At 47.6% G+C, this 19,928-nt stretch overlaps 1 protein-coding gene across 1 annotated transcript in view; it reads left to right on the top strand.

Annotated features, from left to right (window-relative positions):
• LOC141108382 (uncharacterized) overlaps positions 1-19,928 on the top strand; it is a 73,123-nt gene that overhangs the window by 40,672 nt on the left and 12,523 nt on the right. Inside the window, exons 9-13 of the mRNA XM_073599946.1 lie at positions 992-1,696; positions 4,416-4,601; positions 5,414-5,477; positions 15,178-15,318; positions 17,334-17,551. Of these exons, the coding sequence (XP_073456047.1) occupies positions 992-1,696; positions 4,416-4,601; positions 5,414-5,477; positions 15,178-15,318; positions 17,334-17,551 (1,314 nt within the window). The remainder of the gene's footprint in view (positions 1-991; positions 1,697-4,415; positions 4,602-5,413; positions 5,478-15,177; positions 15,319-17,333; positions 17,552-19,928) is intronic.

Below are 19,928 nucleotides of genomic sequence, written 5' to 3' on the forward strand. Positions count from 1 at the left end.
CAGATCCTCCTCTTCTCGTGTCCCTCTTCAGTGTTTCTGGCCCCCCTCTCCTGTGGAATACCCCCACAGCAAGCAGCTTGCTATGGGGGCACCCAAGCCAAACCACAGCTCCCTGTGTCCATTCAGACACAGAGCTGTGGCCCGGCCACGCCCCCTTACTCTCCTCTTTGGCTAACTGACTTTGATTGACAGTAGCGGGAGTCCCGGCGGCCAAGACACTCCTGCAACATCACTGGATCTAGAGGGACCTCAGGTAAGTATTAGAGTGGCTGAGGGGGGCTGCTGCACACAGAAGGCTTTTTATCTTAATGCATAGAATGTATTAAGATAAAAAAAACCTTCTGCCTTTACAATCACTTTAAGGCAGTATGGACCACTATGAAGCAATGTGCACTTACCTCACTTTACCTTTTTTTTTCCTTCCTGTTCCCTTTCATTCCCTCTTCCTCCTTTTTCTCTCCTGCTCTTTCTTTTATTCCCTCTTACTTCCCTTCTTTTTTCCTTCTCTTTTTTTCCCTTTCCCTTTCATTCCCTCTTCCTCCTTTTTCTTTCCTACTCTTTTTCTTTTATTTCCTCTTACTTTCCTTCTTTTTTCCTTCTTATTTTTCCCTTTACCTTTTCATTCCCTTATCTCCCTTTTTTGTTCCTGCTTTTTCTTTTATTCCCTCTTAATTCCCTTCTTTTTTCTTCTCTTTTTTTCTTTTACATTATTTGTCATCTATCTTTTACATTCCGTTCCTTCCTGTTTCCATTCCCTTTTGCTATACTCTCCCTTTATATTCTGTTTCCTTTTTTTACCTTTCCTTCTCATTTTTTTTCTCTTTTCTGTTCCTGTTTCTTTTCTTTCCTTTTTCTTTTTGACCTTGTATCTGTTCTCCTCTTGCTTTTCCTTAGTTTTTTTCCCTTCCATTCTAAATAAGTCCCAAGTAATTAAAATTAGATTTAAATTAAAATATAGTAATATAGTAACGGCTATTTGCTCTCTCTACAGTCTCTTTGATGGCGATAAACTTCTCTACCAGGGACCTTCCTTCTCCTATGTTATCCCACACTGCAAACCTGGACAGCACCATCTTAAACTAGTCATGGAAACAGAAGGAGATCGTAGCCCAGACAGTCCAATCACCACTGTGACAGTGGTGGAGCCAACACCTGGATGCCCAACAGGATTTCAAGCTGTAGGTCACACAACCACCAAGGTGAAGCTAAGCTGGAACCCACCACTGGACTCCAGCACATACGTTAAATATTATGCAGTATATCGAGACGACATCCTGGTGGAAACCACAACTCACCACACTTGTATTGTGGCAGGTCTGTCTCCTTCCACTAGTTACACATTCAGTGTTTGCTCCTGCAATGCCAGAAACAACAGCCTGAAAGTGTCATTGGTAACAAGGACGTTGGACAGAGGAAATCATGCTCCAGATAGACTGACAGTGTATGTTATAGGTCGGAGTGAACTGTTTATCACATGGGAGGTCCCCAAAGATCCTATTGGTAGATTTTTCAACTATGAACTCAGCATGAATGGGAAGTCAGTGTACCTTGGTACAGAACGCTCCTATGCAGCACGTCGCCTTACCCCCAACACCGAATACACTTGCATCGTCTGTGCCATCACCAGTGAAGGTCGCTATGACAGCCGCCCTGTCACCAAGCGCACTGCCAAGGATGAGTACAGCAATCTGAACAAGTATGGATCCATTTTTGTGTGCAGTCTCTATCCATTTGAAGGCTATATACCATGACACCTACTGTATGTCTTAGTTGATGTGTGTGCTGAGACCATCCCTTTTTCTACAAAACAAAAGGCACAGTCCCTTCACCGTACATATGCAACATTCATCCAGCATTCTAGTGCAGCAGAAAAGTCATGGGGGGATTTTCTAAGAGTTACCAGGGTGTTTTCCATGCTATCCCAACAGGCATTCCCCACATAGGATCATTATAAATCTTCCCAACTGAGCACTTGCAGATGTATTCATGTTATTATATTATTATACAGGATTTATATAGCGCCGACAGTTTACGCAGCGCTTTACAACATGAGGGCAGACAATACAATTACAATACAATTCAATACAGGAGGAATCAGAGGGCCCTGCTCGTTAGAGCTTACAATCTAGGAGGGAGGGTCAAGTTATACAAAAGGGTAATAGCTGTGGGGGATGAGCTAATGGAGAAAATAGTGCAGTTGTTAGATGGAGGCAGGATAGGGTTCTCTGAAGAGGAAAGTTTTCAGGGATCACCTAAAGGTGGATAAATTTGGAGACAGTCTGACAGATTGGGGTAGGGAATTCCAGAGGATGGGCGAGGCTCGGGAGAAGTCCTGGAGGCGGATATGGGAGGAGGTGATGAGGGAGCTAGAGAGCAGGAGGTCTTGGGAGGAATGGTGACGGCGATTAGGTTGGTATTTTGAGACTAGGCTAGTGATGTAGCTGGGGGCAGAGTTGTGGATGGCTTTGTAACTTATTGTTAGTATTTTTAATTTAATTCGTTGGGCGAGTGGCAGCCAATGGAGGGATTGGCAGAGAGGGGTAGCAGACACTGAGCGGTTTGTAAGGTGGATGAGTCTGGCAGCAGCATTCATGATGGACTGAAGGGGGGATAGTCTATTTAAAGGTAAGCCAATGAGAAGGGAGTTGCAGTAGTCGAGGCGAGAGATAACCGGGGAGTGAATCAGGAGCTTTGTGGTTTCATTGGTTAGAAAGGGACGTAGTTTAGAGATGTTGCGGAGGTTGAGGCGGCAAGCTTTGGAAAGTGATTGGATGTGGGGCAGAAAGGAGAGTTCAGAATCCAGGATAACACCTAGCACCCTGACATGTGGGGATGGGTGGATGGTTGTGCCATTGCTCTTGACAGACAAGTCAGGGGAAGAGGCATGTGGGGGAGGAAATATTATAAGCTCGGTTTTGGACAAGTTGAGGAAGTGGTGTGACATCCATACACATATGTCGGTTAGTTGAAAATATTGAAATATGTTGAAAATATTCTGCATGTGATAACTACTTCTATGGCAAAGTTACCACAAGCTATAAAAAGCTGCCCAATTTTATAGCTATCATAAGGGTGAAAAAATGCATTAACCCACAGTAACCACTCAGGGCTAAGCTTTTAGTGAACTGTTTCAGTAAACTCAAGTCCAATTGGTTGCTCTGGGTTGCTGTAAATCATCACGGCCTATTCCATTGCTTTATTGTATAAGGCCTGGTTCACGTTAGTGCAATTTCAGATGCAACTTGAGCTACACAGAATTGCATGACAAGAGAAATCATATTATTTTCAATGGTGCCCGTTTACATCCATGTGCGGAGTGATATTGGAAAATGTTCCTGTGCTACTTTGGTGCGATTTACAGTGCAATTAGGCTCCATAGAATATGTAGAAAATGTAAATCACATCTGAAATACAACCAAAGCCGTACTACATAATCACACTGCAAATTGTGTCAAAATTGCCCAAGTGTAAATCTCTGTGTTATTCTTTTGTTAGTGTAGTTTACATTAATGTCTTCCCTTGGTAACCCCTAATGAGGAGATAACCCCCCCGCATCCACTTTGAATGTAAATCTCTAGAAAGCATGTGCAGATTAGCTAATATTGATCACAATCGCTGATCTCTGTAGCGAAGCAGTCTTTTGAAGATCGATAACAATCTAGAAGGAAGTTTCTGCAGAGTGTCAGTTTAAACATCAAGGAAAGGTCAGAAGGCTTGCATGTACAATATCTTTTGGCTGAGCTTATGCCCTAAACATGACAGGGGGGACCATAGAGATCAGATACATTTTTAAATCTAAACATTTTGTCTCCAGTCAGAGAATGTTTGCTTAGGGCTTTTGGAGAATGGATGAGGAAAATGTCATCTAATGTTCAATAAGTACACATAAGGAGACCATTTCTGGCAGATATCTTTCAGAGAATGGCAAGTAGGGAGCTATCTGCCAGTCCTCTAAAAGAAACAGCCTAGAAATTGATAGCATGGAATAGACACATGAGCATTGCTTGCTAGTTTGTGGGCAACCTAAAAGTTGTATTGTAGCATCTGTTAATAAGGAAAGGCAGTCAACAAAATCAGGAAACCCCACTGAGCCCCACTGCCCTAGAGTAGGTCAGTGGTGTAACATTAAATGTGACGTGTTTGTGGCTCCACTGGGAACTTCTGGCATTAATGCCTGCTAAGAGCACTGGAACCTTCCTCCACCTCATTATATATTGATGGCAATGGACCAACCATTGCACTTAGCAGAGCAGCAAATGGTAGACAGTGAGGGCAGACAGTTACTCTCTACTACTTCCTGAAGTGGTTGCCAACATCTTACAAGTCTTTTCGGACAGCACAGGTTATCACAACTGAATTTACATCTATACAGGTAACTCTATATGGTGCTTTGACCATAATCTTATTATTTACAGAAACCAGACTGGGAGCAACCGACACACTAGCAATTCACCTACCCCAGAGGGAACTGAACGAAGTGAGAGACAGCCCCGTAGTGAGGGTATAAGAAGGAACTCTCTCACTAAGAACCAGAGTGTCCGGCTAGTCTTACAGAGCAGCAAGTCAAAAGGAGACGGTAAAGTCCCCATGACTAGTTCCCGGTATGTAAAGCCACAACTACTAATATTTACCAAAAGATATATTTAAAGGGTCAGCGCACACAAAACATATTCAGTGTTTGGTAGATGTTGGCGAGATAAACAATTTAATCATTTTTTTTATGTTTTGGGGACTCTCTTGGTGAGGCTCTGGCTCTGCACACTTGCCGTGACCATTATGAGCGGCTCCCACTGTCCCTGTTCTGTTCTATAAAATCTATCCAGTTCCACCGTCCACAATATATAGTGCTGATGCATAAATCTCCTACTGCGGCTATTCAAAATACCAGAGCATGTATCTGATGGATGCAGCCTTTGTTCAGCCAACAAGTTTCTGCCTGGCTCCTTTGATTCATCATTTAAGAGATATCGGATAGGAGACGTCCAACAAGGCCACCCACTGAGCAAATTTAAACAGTGTATGGCCAGTATAAGTCCATATATCGCTGTCCCTTGAAAAAAAATTAAATGCAGCATTTGAGGTTAGGGAGACAACTGTCAGATGTCTATGCAGTCATGCTCTTTGTGGAATGTAGAATTGGTAAAGAGGGTTGGGGCAAGTAAAGTTACCACAACTCAGAAGATTGTTTGTTCCAAAAAAAAAAAAAAGATAATATTCGGAGAACAAAAGATGCAGAAGCAGCTTTAGCTAATTGTGATGGAGTGGAAAGGAAACAATTGGGTGTTGGGTTAATGCACTACAGTACAAACTGATGGCTTATCTGAAAATGTAACTACGGTAATATACTGTAGTTTATTGAACGATAATAGTATAAATAAAGCAATCTTTAATGTTTTCCTGTTCCTGTGTCTAGGAGAGAGTCTGTAATATCCTGTTCTACAGAATCAAGTGAGGATCTTACAGTATCTCCAACTCAGGTGAGAACATAAAAGAGAAGCACCTTCAGGCTAATTAATTAAAGCAGTGCAAAACCTTGAACGTCATCCAAACGTCATACAGTGTTCTATAGTTTACAGCGGGTAATCCCATTTCTCTTCCAATGCTCTGACTTTAGTAAGTTTAGGACTGGCACTGGGGAAAGGGGATGATAGCAAATGAATGGGGCTTCAGTTTTATCCCATGTAATAGCTGTGTGACTGGACAATTAAAAAAAATTGTAGTTATTAAAGCAGGGGGCCAGAGCCTGCAGATCTAAACTACAAATTACAGATGAGATCTCTGTGGGGAGTATGAAGAGTGTTGGTTTTATGTGTATTGGCAGGGCTGGCCCAAGACATTGTGCTGCCTGGGCCTCGGAATGAAATGCTGCCCCCTCTCCCCAAAAGGTGTTAGACACCGGCAGGGGTGGTGGGGGGGGGTTAGACACAGACAGGGGTGGTAGGAGGGTTGGACAGAGGCAGGGATAGTAGGGGGGTTAGACACAGGCAGGGATGGTAGGGGGTTTGATACAGGCAGAAGTGGTAGGGGGGTTAGACACAGCCAGGAGTGGTAGGGGGGTTATACACAGGCAAGGGTGGTGGTGGGGGTTAGACACAGGCAGAAGTGGTAGGGGGTTAGACACAGGCAGGGGTGATAGTGGGGTTAGACACAGGCAGGGGTGGTAGGGGGGTTAGACATAGGCAGGGGTGTTGGGGAGGGGTTAGACACTGGCAGGGGTGATGGAGATGGGATTAGTGGTGCTGGCACTTACTTTCTCTCAGCGTCAGCCATGCCTCCAGTGATCCCTCTTCCATCATGGGGTCTCTGCTCAGCAGAAAGCTCCTCCCCCTTTACGCTGTTGGCCGTCAGCCCGTCAGCTGACTTTCTCTTGTTCTGACATGTCAGCAGCAGTGGGGGGGAGCTGCGGAGAGGATGAGCGGGCAGCCAGCTGTGTGGGTATAGCAGTGAGTGCTCTGCCATTACCTCTAATAGCAGTAGCACAGGGCCATACACAGAGTGGAATAAGGAGCGGAGCGTTTGGGCGGGACCACTGTCTTCTTGGGCGTCAATGTGCCGCCCCTCAGAACCTGCCTGTCACGGACAAATACTCACCGAGGCCGAGATGCCGAGAGCGGCTCGCCCTTACGACCACGCGCACCCAGACCCCCGAGATGGGTACAGGAGGCTGAGGGCACGTGGAGGCACGGGCTTCCGGGAGGATAATAGGCTCCGGAGCTAGAAGCGGGTGTCCTGGGATCCGTAGGGAGCAGGGCTGAAAGTACAAGCAGAGGTTAGGGTACAAGCAGGTGATAATCAGGGTATCACAAGATTCAGCAGTGCCGTGGTTAAGTTGGCCAGGGTTTGGTGCACAGATCAGGCAACTAGAATCAGTATAGTCCAGCAGAGTAGTAATTAAACAGGCCAGGGGTTTGGTACACAGGTCAAGCAGGTTATAGGTAAGATTGTCCAGCGGAGTAATGGTTAAACAGGCCAGGGGTTTGGTACACAGGTCAGGCAGCAGCACAAAGGGTTAATCCGGGAGAGTAGTAGTTAAACAAGCAGCAGAGGTTTGGTACACAGATCAGGCAAGTAGCATAAAGGGTTAATCCGAGAGAGTAGTAGTTAAACAAGCAGCTGGGGTTCGGTACACAGATCAGGCAGCAGCACAAAGGGTTAATCCGGGAGAGTGGTAGTTTAAACAAGCAGCAGAGGTTCGGTACACAGATCAGGCAAGTACAGGGTAAACACAGGCTCAGGGAACAGGGAGAGCTGACGACAAACCAGCAACCCGACTGGGCGCTGGAGCCGTCAGATATAGTCCCCCTGCCCGGCGAGCGCGTCAGTGTGACGCGCTACCGGGCACCCGCACGGGCTACGGCGCGCACACGGGGACCGCCGTGCACCCGCGCGCGCCGCACCATCAGGCCGCGGACGGGTGTGCGGCGAAGTGCTCGTCCCGTGCGCATGCGCACCGGAGCCCGGCGAGCGGAGACGCTCCCTGGCTCCTGACAGTGCCCCCCTCCTAAGGGCGGACACTGGACGCCAAGGCTGGTCATCAGTTCCGGATGATCTTGATGAAACTTTCGAATTAACTGTGGAGCATGCAGATTCCTGGCGGGCTCCCAGGAATTATCTTCGGGAGGGTACCCCTTCCATTGAATCAGGTACTGTAGCTGTCTGCCCCTCTTTCTGCAACCAAGAATGGATTCCACTTCGAATTCAGTCTCGCCATCGATTCTGACTGGCGGAGGAGGGGGTTCTCCTCTTCCCGGGAAAGGACTGGGCACCACAGGCTTCAATAGTGACACATGAAAAACGGGGTGAATCCGGTATGTCTTGGGAAGTGTCAATTCCACAGCCACAGGGTTGATAATCCTCCTGACTTGAAAAGGCCCTATGAATTTAGGCCCGAGCTTTCGAGAAGGCAGCGGTAATCTCAGGTTAACGGTGGACAGCCAGACCTCGTCTCCTACATCGAATTTTGGGTTTGCCTTTCTGCCCCGGTCGTACTGTCTCTTGTAGTCCTCCTGGGTTTTGCGTAGTGTGTCTTGTATTTTTTGAACGTTAGCTTGTAGTGAATTTATCCTATCCTGGACTGCAGGAACTGCCGTTTCGGGGATGTTGTTAGCGAAGGATGTGGGATGGAACCCACAATTGATCCAGAAAGGGGTCTGGTTGGTGGAGGCATGGATAGAATTATTGTACGCAAATTCAGCGTAGGAGAGGAGGCTCGCCCAATCATCCTGGGATCCCGAGCAGAAGCAGCGGAGGTATTGCTCTAGCGTCTGATTGGTCCTCTCTGTCTGGCCATTGCTCTGGGGATGATAAGCCGACGAAAGACAAATGTTGATACCCAAGGCCTTGCATAGTTCCCTCCAGAATTTGGACGTGAACTGGACGCCTCTGTCCGACACGATGCTCCTTGGTATCCCATGGAGCCTAACAACCTCCTTAAGAAAGATGTTGGCCGTGTCTACGGCAGAGGGAGTACCCCTCATGGGCAGAAAGTGAGCCATTTTGGAAAGGCGGTCGACAACAACAAGGATGGTGGAGAAACTCTCTGAGCTGGGTAGATCTACGATGAAGTCCATGGAGACATCAGCCCATGGTCGTTCCGGAATGGGCAAAGGTCTGAGCAGGCCCCAGGATTTGGTGTTTTGGCCCTTGTTTCTCTGACACAGGGAACAGGAAGCCACATATTCTTTACAATCCCTTCTCCATCCCGGCCACCAAAAAGAACGAGAAAGGAGTTCAGCCGTCTTCTTGTTCCCAAAATGTCCTGCCATCTTATGATCATGACACATCTGAAGGGTTAAGGGCCGAGTCACTTGTGGTACGAATATTTTTCCCTTAATCCAGAAAAGATCTTCGTATCTTCTCAGGGAATGCACAGTTGGTTCTGTACAAGTGCCTGATGAAGATTTGATGGAGGATATCAAGTCTGCTTGAGTTAGTCCGAGAAAATTTTGAGGAGAGAGGATCGTGCTGGGTGTTGGTATTTGGGAGTCTGCGGAAAACATCCGTGAGAGGGCATCAGCCTTCCCGTTCTTCGCCCCCGGTCTGTACGCTATATGGAAATTAAAGCGTGAGAAGAAAAGTGCCCAACGGGCTTGACGGGGTTTTAAGCGTCTTGCTGTTCTGAGGTACTCGAGATTCTTGTGATCCGTAAAGATCATCACCGGATGAACTGCCCCCTCCAGCAGGTACCTCCATTCCTCCAAAGCAAACTTTATAGCCAGCAGCTCTCTGTCACCCACGTCGTAATTGAGTTCTGGTGGGCTGAGTTTCCGAGAAGCGAAAGCTACTGGGTGTAGAATGGCCTTTGGTCCCTGTCTCTGGGAAAGAATTGCTCCGGTTGCGATTTCCGATGCGTCTACCTCCAGTATGAAGGGCTGAGTCGGGTCAGGATGGCAGAGGATTGGAGCGGAACTGAATAGTTCTTTTAACTTAAGAAAAGCCTCTTGAGCCGCTGTGGACCACTGAAAAGATTGATGCTGCCGAGTTAGTTGGGTAATAGGTGCCACAATGGCCGAGAATCCTACGATAAATTTTCGATAGAAATTGGCAAATCCTATGAACCTCTGTACTCCTTTTTTATTAGATGGAGCCGGCCATTCCTGAGTTGCTTGAATCTTCTGAGGGTCCATGGCAACCCCATTGGTAGAGAGAATGAACCCCAAGAATTGTATGGTGGATCTCTCAAATTCACATTTTTCGGCTTTCAGGTATAGCTTGTGTTGTAGCAGGATAGCAAGAACCGTTTTAACGTGCCTTCTGTGCATCTCTAGCGTAGGAGAGAAAATAAGGATATCGTCCAGATATACCATGAGAAAGTCATCTAGATATTGTCGAAATATATCGTTCACTAGATGTTGGAAGGTGGCTGGGGCGTTGCAGAGACCGAAAGGCATCACTAAATACTCGAAGTGACCGAATCTAGATCTAAAGGCCGTCTTCCATTCGTCTCCCGCCCTGATCCTGACGAGATTGTAAGCCCCTCGGAGGTCGAGTTTAGAGAACACCTTGGCTGATCGGAACCTCTGGAACAATTCAGGGATGAGCGGTAACGGGTACCGGTTCTTAATTGTAATGTTGTTTAGTTGTCGGTAGTCTACGCAGGGTCTCAGGGTACCATCTTTTTTCCCTACGAAAAAGATACCCGCTCCGGCGGGTGAGGATGAAGGGCGGATGAACCCCTTCTCAAGATTTTCGTCTATGTACTGCTTCAGGACCTCCAACTCGGTTTCAGACAGGGGAAATATCCGGCCAAACGGGATCTCAGATCCAGGAAGAAGGTCAATTGGACAGTCGTAGGCCCTGTGAGGTGGTAGGCGGTCAGCCATTTGTTTGCTAAAAACTTCTTGAAACTCGAGATACTCGGAGGGGACGTGTTGCAGATTGCCTGGTGGTACCGCCATTGTGGCACAGACTTTGGAATCCGGGAGCAGGCAGTGCTGAGAGCAATACTGCGAAGAGAAGGATACCGACTTGGTGCTCCATTTGATTAGTGGATCGTGAGCTTGTAGCCATGGTAGGCCAAGTATGATGGGGAAGATGGGTGAATGGATTAGGTCAAGCCGTAAGAACTCCCGGTGGCCGGAGTCTGTGACTACTGGAATAGGTTGGGTCTCCTGGGTGATGGGACCAGAGCACGGAAGGGATCCGTCGGCCAAATGGATTTGTAAATTCTGCTCTTTGGTTTGTAGAGGAATCTTCAATCTGTGTGCCAAGGTGGAATCTAAGAAACAGCTGCAGGCCCCGGAATCAACGATGGCCTGCAGGCGAATCTCCCTTTCCGGAAGCTGTAGAGAAACAAACAACATCACATAAGCCTTGGGAATGTTATTGTTTGGAAAGTTCAATACGTTTGATTGAGGGAACTTACTGGGCCTGATCGGACAGCTGCGTAGGAAGTGTCCAGTTCCTCCACAATAGAGGCAAAGGTTAGACTGCCGTCTACGTTGCTTCTCTTCGGAGGTTAACGGACCTCGGACCAGACCGAGCTGCATTGGTTCGGCCTCAGGGACCGATGCAGAGGAAACTGAAGATGCATTTGGAGGTACTGTGGAGTGAGGTCTAGGTGACGCCCAGACAGGGCGAGGCAGCTGAAACCGTTCTGAGCGCCGCTCCCGAAGACGCCGGTCGAGCTTGGTAGCTGCTTGAATGAGTTCCTCTAGGGAAGCAGGGGTCTCCATCCTGGCTAACTCGTCTTTGAGTAATTCAGACAAGCCTTGACGGTATTGATAACGTAAGGCCGGCTCATTCCAGTTTGTGTCAGCCGCCCACTTACGGAACTCCACTGTATAGTCCTCAACAGGTCTTCTCCCTTGGGACAGGTGGTGCAAGATAGCTTCGGCTGTGGCCATGCGTTGCGGATCATCGTAGAGCTGGGTCATGCTCTCAAAGAAGGCCTCGATGGTGTTCAGGGCAGGATTGCTTTGTTCCATCAGGCTGTGGGCCCACGCCTGGGGTTCTTCGGATAGTAGGGAAATCACAAACCCCACTTTGACGATTTCTGAGGAGAAGGTTCTCGGCTGTAGAGCGAAGTAGAGGGAACATGCGTTTTTAAAAGCCCTAAACTTCTTACGGTCCCCCGAGAACCGTTCAGGTATAGGGACCCTGGGCTCAGGAAGAGCCATGACCACAGTGGGGTTGGCCGGAGCTTGGGGAAGTGGACCCCCACCGCTGGGTGCAGGAGCTGCGGCTGCGGAAGGTAGTAACCCGGTGATCTGCTGCAGACGGTTATCAATTTGTGTATAACCTTCTTGTAACTTCTGTACGGAGTCCGCAAGGGTAGATACTTGTTGACACAGGATCTCCAGAGGAGAGCGCGCTCTGTCGGCCTCAGACATCTGGCTGGTTTGTACTGTCACGGACAAATACTCACCGAGGCCGAGATGCCGAGAGCGGCTCGCCCTTACGACCACGCGCACCCAGACCCCCGAGATGGGTACAGGAGGCTGAGGGCACGTGGAGGCACGGGCTTCCGGGAGGATAATAGGCTCCGGAGCTGGAAGCGGGTGTCCTGGGATCCGTAGGGAGCAGGGCTGAAAGTACAAGCAGAGGTTAGGGTACAAGCAGGTGATAATCAGGGTATCACAAGATTCAGCAGTGCCGTGGTTAAGTTGGCCAGGGTTTGGTGCACAGATCAGGCAACTAGAATCAGTATAGTCCAGCAGAGTAGTAATTAAACAGGCCAGGGGTTTGGTACACAGGTCAAGCAGGTTATAGGTAAGATTGTCCAGCGGAGTAATGGTTAAACAGGCCAGGGGTTTGGTACACAGGTCAGGCAGCAGCACAAAGGGTTAATCCGGGAGAGTAGTAGTTAAACAAGCAGCAGAGGTTTGGTACACAGATCAGGCAAGTAGCACAAAGGGTTAATCCGAGAGAGTAGTAGTTAAACAAGCAGCTGGGGTTCGGTACACAGATCAGGCAGCAGCACAAAGGGTTAATCCGGGAGAGTGGTAGTTTAAACAAGCAGCAGAGGTTCGGTACACAGATCAGGCAAGTACAGGGTAAACACAGGCTCAGGGAACAGGGAGAGCTGACGACAAACCAGCAACCCGACTGGGCGCTGGAGCCGTCAGATATAGTCCCCCTGCCCGGCGAGCGCGTCAGTGTGACGCGCTACCGGGGCACCCGCACGGGCTACGGCGCGCACACGGGGACCGCCGTGCACCCGCGCGCGCCGCACCATCAGGCCGCGGACGGGTGTGCGGCGAAGTGCTCGTCCCGTGCGCATGCGCACCGGAGCCCGGCGAGCGGAGACGCTCCCTGGCTCCTGACACTGCCACCTCGGGACCAAAGGTCCCACTGAGTCCCATGGTAGGACGGGCCCTGTGTATTGGGGTGCATGGTAGTGTGGACTGAGTATATGGGGATGATGGTGCATAATACTGAATGTATTAGGCAGCATAATGCAGAATACAGAGTGTATTGGGGTACATAATGCTGAGTGTACTGGGGACATGGAGCAAAATGCTAAGTGTATTGGTGTTCAAAGTGCAGAATGCTGAGTGACTTAAGCTGGATACACACTATACAATTTTCTGTAGATTTTTTCCTTCCGATTTACCAAAATCATATAATATGAGGTCAAACCTTAAGAGTTTCAATTTGTATGCAATCAGGCAGGCCCTTGCACTACATAGTTTTGGTAAATCTTAAGGAAATCAGACAGCAAAAGTTATATAGTGTGTATGGGGTCTTAGGGTGAATAGTGCATAATGCTGTGCCTATTGTTGTAAATGGTGCAGAATACTAAATGCATTAGGGTGCATGGTGCTGAGTGTATTGGGGTGCATAATGATGTGTGCTGAGTGTATTTAGGTGTATAGTAGGGAGTACTGAGTGTATGGGGTACAATATAAAGTGTACTGTTTGGTTTCGACCCTGGCTGTCATCATGCCCCCACTCTACATTGATCTGAGGAACCCGAGCACATACTGAATCATGTAATTTTGTACACTGAAGGGTATTGTGCTTCTGACTACAGGAGGCATACACCGATCAGCCATAGATTTATAACCATCTACCTAATATTGTATAGGTCCCCCTTTTGCCACCAAAACAGCGCTAACCCGCCAAGGCATAAATAACAAACATGTCATACTTACCTCCGCTGTGTAACGATTTTGCACAGAGTGTCCCCGATACTCCTCTTCTGGGGTCTCCCAGCGGCACTCCTGGCTCCTCCCCGCATTGGGTGCCCCCTCAGAGACCAGCATTCCAAGGGGGCCCCCATGCGGATACGCTCCCGAGTCCTGCTGCTCTGTCCATTGACACAGACAGCAGGACTCGGCCCTGCTCCCCGGCTCCCATGTCACTGGATTTGATTGACAGCAGCGGGAGCCAATGGCTGCTGCTGCTATCAATCCATCCAATGAGGACCCGAGACAGCGGCTGAAGCTGCTGGGCTCATTCTCGTCGCTGGAAAGATCGGGTTCAGGTAAGTAAAAAAGGGGGGGAGGCTCTGGTGAAAAACTTTGAGCTTTTGCAACCCCTTTAAGGTCCTGTAAATTGCAAAGTGGGTCCTCCATGGATCAAACTTGTTTTTCCAGCACATCCCACAGGTGCTCAATTGGATTAAGTTCTAGAGAATTTGAAGGCCAAGTCAACACCTCAAGTCAACATATTTGCAGTGTGGCAGGGTGCATTATCCAGGTAAAAGAGGCCACTGGCATCACAAAATACCACTTCCATGAAGGGGATATACTTGGTCAGCAACAATACTTAGGTAGGTGGTACATGTCAATGTAACCTCCATATGAATGGCAGGACCCAAGGTTTCCCAGCAGAACATTGCTCAAAGCATTGCACTGCCTCTGCCAGCTTGCCCTTTTTCCCATACTGCATCCTGGTGCCATCTCTTCCCCAGGTAAGTGATACACACACACCCGGCCATCCACATGACCTAATAGAAAACTTGATTTATCAGACCAGGCCACCTTTTTCCATTGCTCTGTGGTCCAGTTCTTATGCTTGCATGCCCCCTGTAGGCCCTTTGTAAGCCCTTTTTGCTGTGGACACGGGTCAGCATGGGCACCCTAACCAGTCTGTGGCTTTGCAGCCCCATACACAACAAATCGCAAGGGTCATTTTTCTGCTTTCAACACATCAGGGACATGTTTACTTGCTGCCTATTATATTCCACCGCCTTTCAGATGTCATTGTAATGAGGTAATTAATGTTATTCACCTAATGTGTCAGTGGTCATAAAGTTATGGCTGATCAGTGTATGCTTCTGTTTGCTAATGCTCACTTCCTGTAAACCAATCAATTTCTTTTCATCCCAATGAAAAGAGTAATCAATATGCAATCACACCCTATAAAAACATACTCTTGCCTCATCCAACTGACCATGAGGGCTCATTGACACCAGAACCTGATGCAGGAACCCGTTTCCACACTGCTTTCAGAATGCACTGGGTGTGCGATCTGCTGTGGGTGTCGATGTATTACTAACCACACCCCAAATGTAGACTGCAAACAGGGCGTTTGCCTGCACCAGATCGCATGGTCCCGCAGTACCGGTTGCAGTGAGTTTTTAAACTTAGTGCATGCACTACTTTGTTGTGATCCAATGCGATTTTAGCCCATTCAAATGAATGGGCTGAAAATCACACCACACTGAATTGCACAGGAATGCGATTAAATGAAGTACAATTCTCAATTTGATAATATCTTTATCCCATCCAGCCTGCCTTACCTTGTGATATACTATTACCGAGCAGAACAATAGACAAGAATGTCCAAAATAGGAAAATCAGGAATAGCGTGGATCAAGCTGAAAATCATCATGAGAAAAAGACAGCAACACCACTGAGAAGAAATTCTATGGTAACCCCATTGTTAAACACACTACTTAAAGAGTAACTCCATTTTTGAGGGAAAAAATATAGCAAATAAAAAAAATATTTAGCATATGCAATTGCTACACAAACCATATTGTAATTTAATGTAAAAACAGTGCACAGGTTTTTGACAAAGTCCTTTAAAAAAAAAATGAAATATGTCCCCTGTCGTAGCTCCAACGAGTCATCTTCCTTCGGTTCTTCTTCCTCCGGTTCTTCTCCCTCCAGATGTCTTCTCCTGATGCTAGCTCCCACTTTTGTGCTAGCTCTGGCGTGTGCCATTACTTATATAACCATGGGGCGTGGCCACCCGGTGACATCATCCAGAGACCACAACCCCTTGTGACATCACTGCCCGGGGCATTATGGGGCACGGGTGATGTCACAAGCAGGCGGGTTCCCTGGATGACATCACTGGATGCCCATGCCCCATGGCTATATAAGAAATGTTACACGCTTGAGCTAACACAACAGTGGGAGCTAGCGTCGGAAGACGACATCAGGAGGGAGAAGAACTGGCAGAAGGACCAGAGGAAGAAGACAGCCTAGAAAGAAGAACCGGAAGAAGAAGACATCAGTGGAGGGAGAAGAACCGGAGGAAGAAGACATCACCGGAGAGAGAGAAGAACCGGAGGGAGAAGACGCGTTGGAGCTACTTTAATAAAGGACTTTGTCAAAACCCAGGGTACTTGTTTTATTTATTTTTGACACTTTTTTGGGTGAATGATAGGGGTACAATGTACCCCGTACTCATTCACATAGGACGGGGGGCCGGGATCTGGGGGTCCCCTTGTTAAAGGGGGCTTCCAGATTCCGATAAGCCTCCTGCCTGCAGACCCCCACAACCACCGCCCACGATTGTCGGGAAGAAGCCCTTGTCCCCATCAATATGCACAAAGCATCCACCCATATTGGGGGCATGTGGCCTGGTATGGTCCAGTAAGGGGGGGCTCGCTCATCACCCCTTTCATGACTTGCTGGGCTGTATGCTCCAATAAGGGTCTGGTATGGATTCGGGGGGGGGGGCCATGATGTTTTTTTTTTTTTTCCTATTGTGGGGGTTCTCTTTAAAATCCATACCAGACCGAAGGGTATGGTATGGTCATGGGCGGGACCCCATGCGTTTTTTGTTTTTTTTTTATTTTGGCCTGGGGTTCCCCTCCTCAAGATTCATACCAGACTCAAAGGGCCTGGTATTGTCGGATCAAAGTCGGACACCATTCAGTGAAGTTGGACATGAAGTCGTAGGACAAAGTCTTATTGGAAGTCGTCCAACTTCCATGTTGGAGTAGTGTGAACCCGGCCCAAACCTAGAAACTGATTGGCTACTATGTACAGCTGCACCAGTTTTAGTAAGGCCCCTTTCACACGGGCGCCTCTGTTTTGCAGGATCCGCTTGCTCAGCGGGGGATCGCTGCACTGATCTCCGCTGAGCAGGCGGATGACAGGTCTGTCTCCGCTCACTGTGCAGAGCAGAGACAGACACAGTCTCACTCTCCCCTATGGGCAAATCTGGTGAAAACAGACCGCCTGTCCGTTTTCATCCAATCATATCCGATCTGCCAGATGGATGGAAAATAGGACCACCATCCGTCTGGATTTTAAGGAAAGGATGGGATTGGATAGCGGCGGATGTGAGCGGACATGTAACGACTGACATCCGCTGCTCCATAGGGGAGACTGGAGGGTCCAATCAGGCCCGCCTGAAAAACTGACAGGCAGACCTGATTGGACAGCCTGTGTGAAAGGGCCCTAAATCTCCCCCAATGTGTTCATTGTTGACCATGCCTTTCTCTCCTGATAAAAACCGTGCTTTATATTGGCTTCACAGGGGCAGGAAATTAAGCGAAAACCCCCCAAAGGGGTCACAAACAGAAAGAAACTTTAACTCTTTGCTAAACTATACAAAACTAGAAAAAATAAATTGGGCTGGAGTTGGACTTTATTTTAAAATGACTTTGTGCTTCTCTGTTCTAACTGTCCTGTACATTCTTTACACAGCCTGCAAAGCAATACCCACTGAAATCCTTAGACGGCATACCTCCCATTCAGCCTTATCTGTCAGCTGATGCCAGGAAAGCACAGAGTGCACTGGGGTTCAGACTGACACCCATTGCATCTCTCTGCAACTTGGAGCAAGAATTTATTCTACACCAAAGATCTAAGACTGAGAGTGAACTAGTACTGCCTGCATCCAAGGATAAGCAAAATTATCCAGCGTAAGTTTTTACTAATTAATAGAAAGGCCTTATGAACAATGATGAAACTGATATTTGAAGTGGTTGTTTTTTTTTGGTTCAATTAAGGCCATGTGATGCTTTAAGCCTAATTAAAGTCTCACACCCTTCTATCTCATCATAGTCCTGTACCGCTGTATGCCATGATTTGTGGCTGACAGAGCTGAGTGATGCCGCGTACACACGTCCGGTTTAGCCTCCGAAGGTTTCTCCAACGGAATTCCATTCAAGCGGTCTTGCCTACACATGGTCAATCCAAAGTCCGACCAAAGTCAGACCGTCCAGAATGCGGTGACGTACAGCACGTACGACGGGACTAGAAAAAGGAAGTTCAATAGCAGGTAGCCAATAGCTTAGTCTCGTCCTGGCTTTAGAGCAAGCGCCGTTTTTGGTCTGTCGGAGCAGCATACAGACAATAGGTTTTCCCGATAGGAATTGGTTCCGTCGGAAATATTTAGAGCATGTTCTATTTCTAGGTCCGTCAGAATTTTTGAAAAAAGAAGTCCGATGAGGCCTACACACGATCAGAATAGATGATGAAAAGCTTCTGTCGGACTTTTTCTGCAGGACATTCCGCTCGTGTGTACAGGGCATTACAGCCACACCCCTTATCACAACTGTCCTAACAAAGACTAGTATTGCAGTGAAGACAAGGGGGCATATTTGACCAGAAATAGGAAATAATGAGAGTGCTGGGTCTATTAGACTGCACACTCATATTTAGACATCCTGCTATACTGCTGTAACTGAAGTTTGTTAGTACAATGTCTATCTGACTGCATATCTCTTTCTTTATATTTATATGTGATTGAAAAACACCGTGGTATGGCATTTAGTTAAAGCCCAAAAAAAAAAAAAAAAAAAAATCTCCCTTGCAGTGGGGCTGCACCTATACTGCAATGGTTAAGATCTAGAGGAGAGTAAAAGCACTTTTACCCACAGAAATCTCTGATCCGCCTGCAGAAAGCGCCCTTACATGCTCCAGCGGTGGACTGTCCCTTGGCGCCCTCATATCCCTGCATAGGTCTTGATGATGTCAGGATCTTAGACCACTGGAGCATGGGGAAGAAGACGCTGTGGGAACTGGTCTAGCAGCGCTGAGGATTGGGCAAATAAATCTACTTTTCCATGCCCCCTAGACCTAAACAAGCAGTTAACCCTTACTGTATGCAAACATTTTCACGTTTCCTGGAGTTGGGCCAAAGTCCATTTAGTTATGAAGAATCTGCAAATGTTTTTCAAAAGACATGAAATTGCCTTGCCTGTATTTTGTGTATCAATAAAGTAGCTTCTATAATGCATTATGTTGACCAGAATCACCAGTCCTATGGTGATAAGGGTTATTTGGGTGAAACATTCTTACCCACGGGTTGGTGTTCTGATTCAGCAAAGGATGTGTACTGGTTACAGGCCCTTTCACACATGCTGTCCGATTAGGTCCGCCTGTCCATTTTTTACGCGGACCTGGTTGGACGCTCCATGCACCTCTATGGTGCGATGGATGTCAGCTGTGACATGTCCGCTGACATCCGGCGCTATCTGATCCGCCAAATCCAGACGGATGGAAACCCTATTTTCCATCCATCTAGGGGATTGTATCGTATGAAGACGGATAGGCAGATCTGTTTTCATCCGATCTCCTATAAAGGAGATCGGGGCTCTGACAGGTCCTTCTCAGCGCAGTGAGCGGAGACGGGCCTGTCATCCGCCTGCTCAGATCAACAGATCAGCAGGGATCAACGGATCGATCACTGCTGAGAAAGCAGAGTCTGTCAAAATGGACAGCCCAGTATAAAAGGGGCCTTACAGAGAACTAGTAATGACTGAGCTTATGTAATTCTCTAAATATTTGATCAAATATTAAAATTATCTCTTGTATGTAATTACAGCATGGTATAACTCTGTAAATGTAAAGACTCATGCTCAAGTATGTACACAAAATAAAGGGAAAAAAATATTGCAATTGTGCAGCCTTAGTAATGACACATTTTATTTGCCTGCTTATTTCACCAGTGTCTGAATCTTGTGCTTAAAGAAGAAGAACATTTTTATTTTCACATGCAGTGGGGCTGTGCCCGCGCTGCATGGGGTAACTGCTCATTTTTGTCTAGAGGAGAGGAGAGAGCAGAGATATACTCACCTAATCCACTGATCCTCCGAGCGCAAGACCGGTCCCCCCACCCCACCCCACCCCACCCCACCCCACTGGACACTAGCGTTCTTGTGCATGGACTGTTTCTGCCCATAGACCAGCTCTGGACGTTAGGACGACAGGAACAGTCCACTGCTGGATGCGGGGAGCGCCGTTTTACAGAGGATCGATTGATTGGGTAAATATAGCTTTTCCTTGTGCCCCTGA

The sequence above is a fragment of the Aquarana catesbeiana genome, linkage group LG09 (genome assembly GCF_042186555.1).
Source record: "Aquarana catesbeiana isolate 2022-GZ linkage group LG09, ASM4218655v1, whole genome shotgun sequence".
NCBI classification, from domain to species: Eukaryota; Metazoa; Chordata; class Amphibia; order Anura; family Ranidae; genus Aquarana; species Aquarana catesbeiana.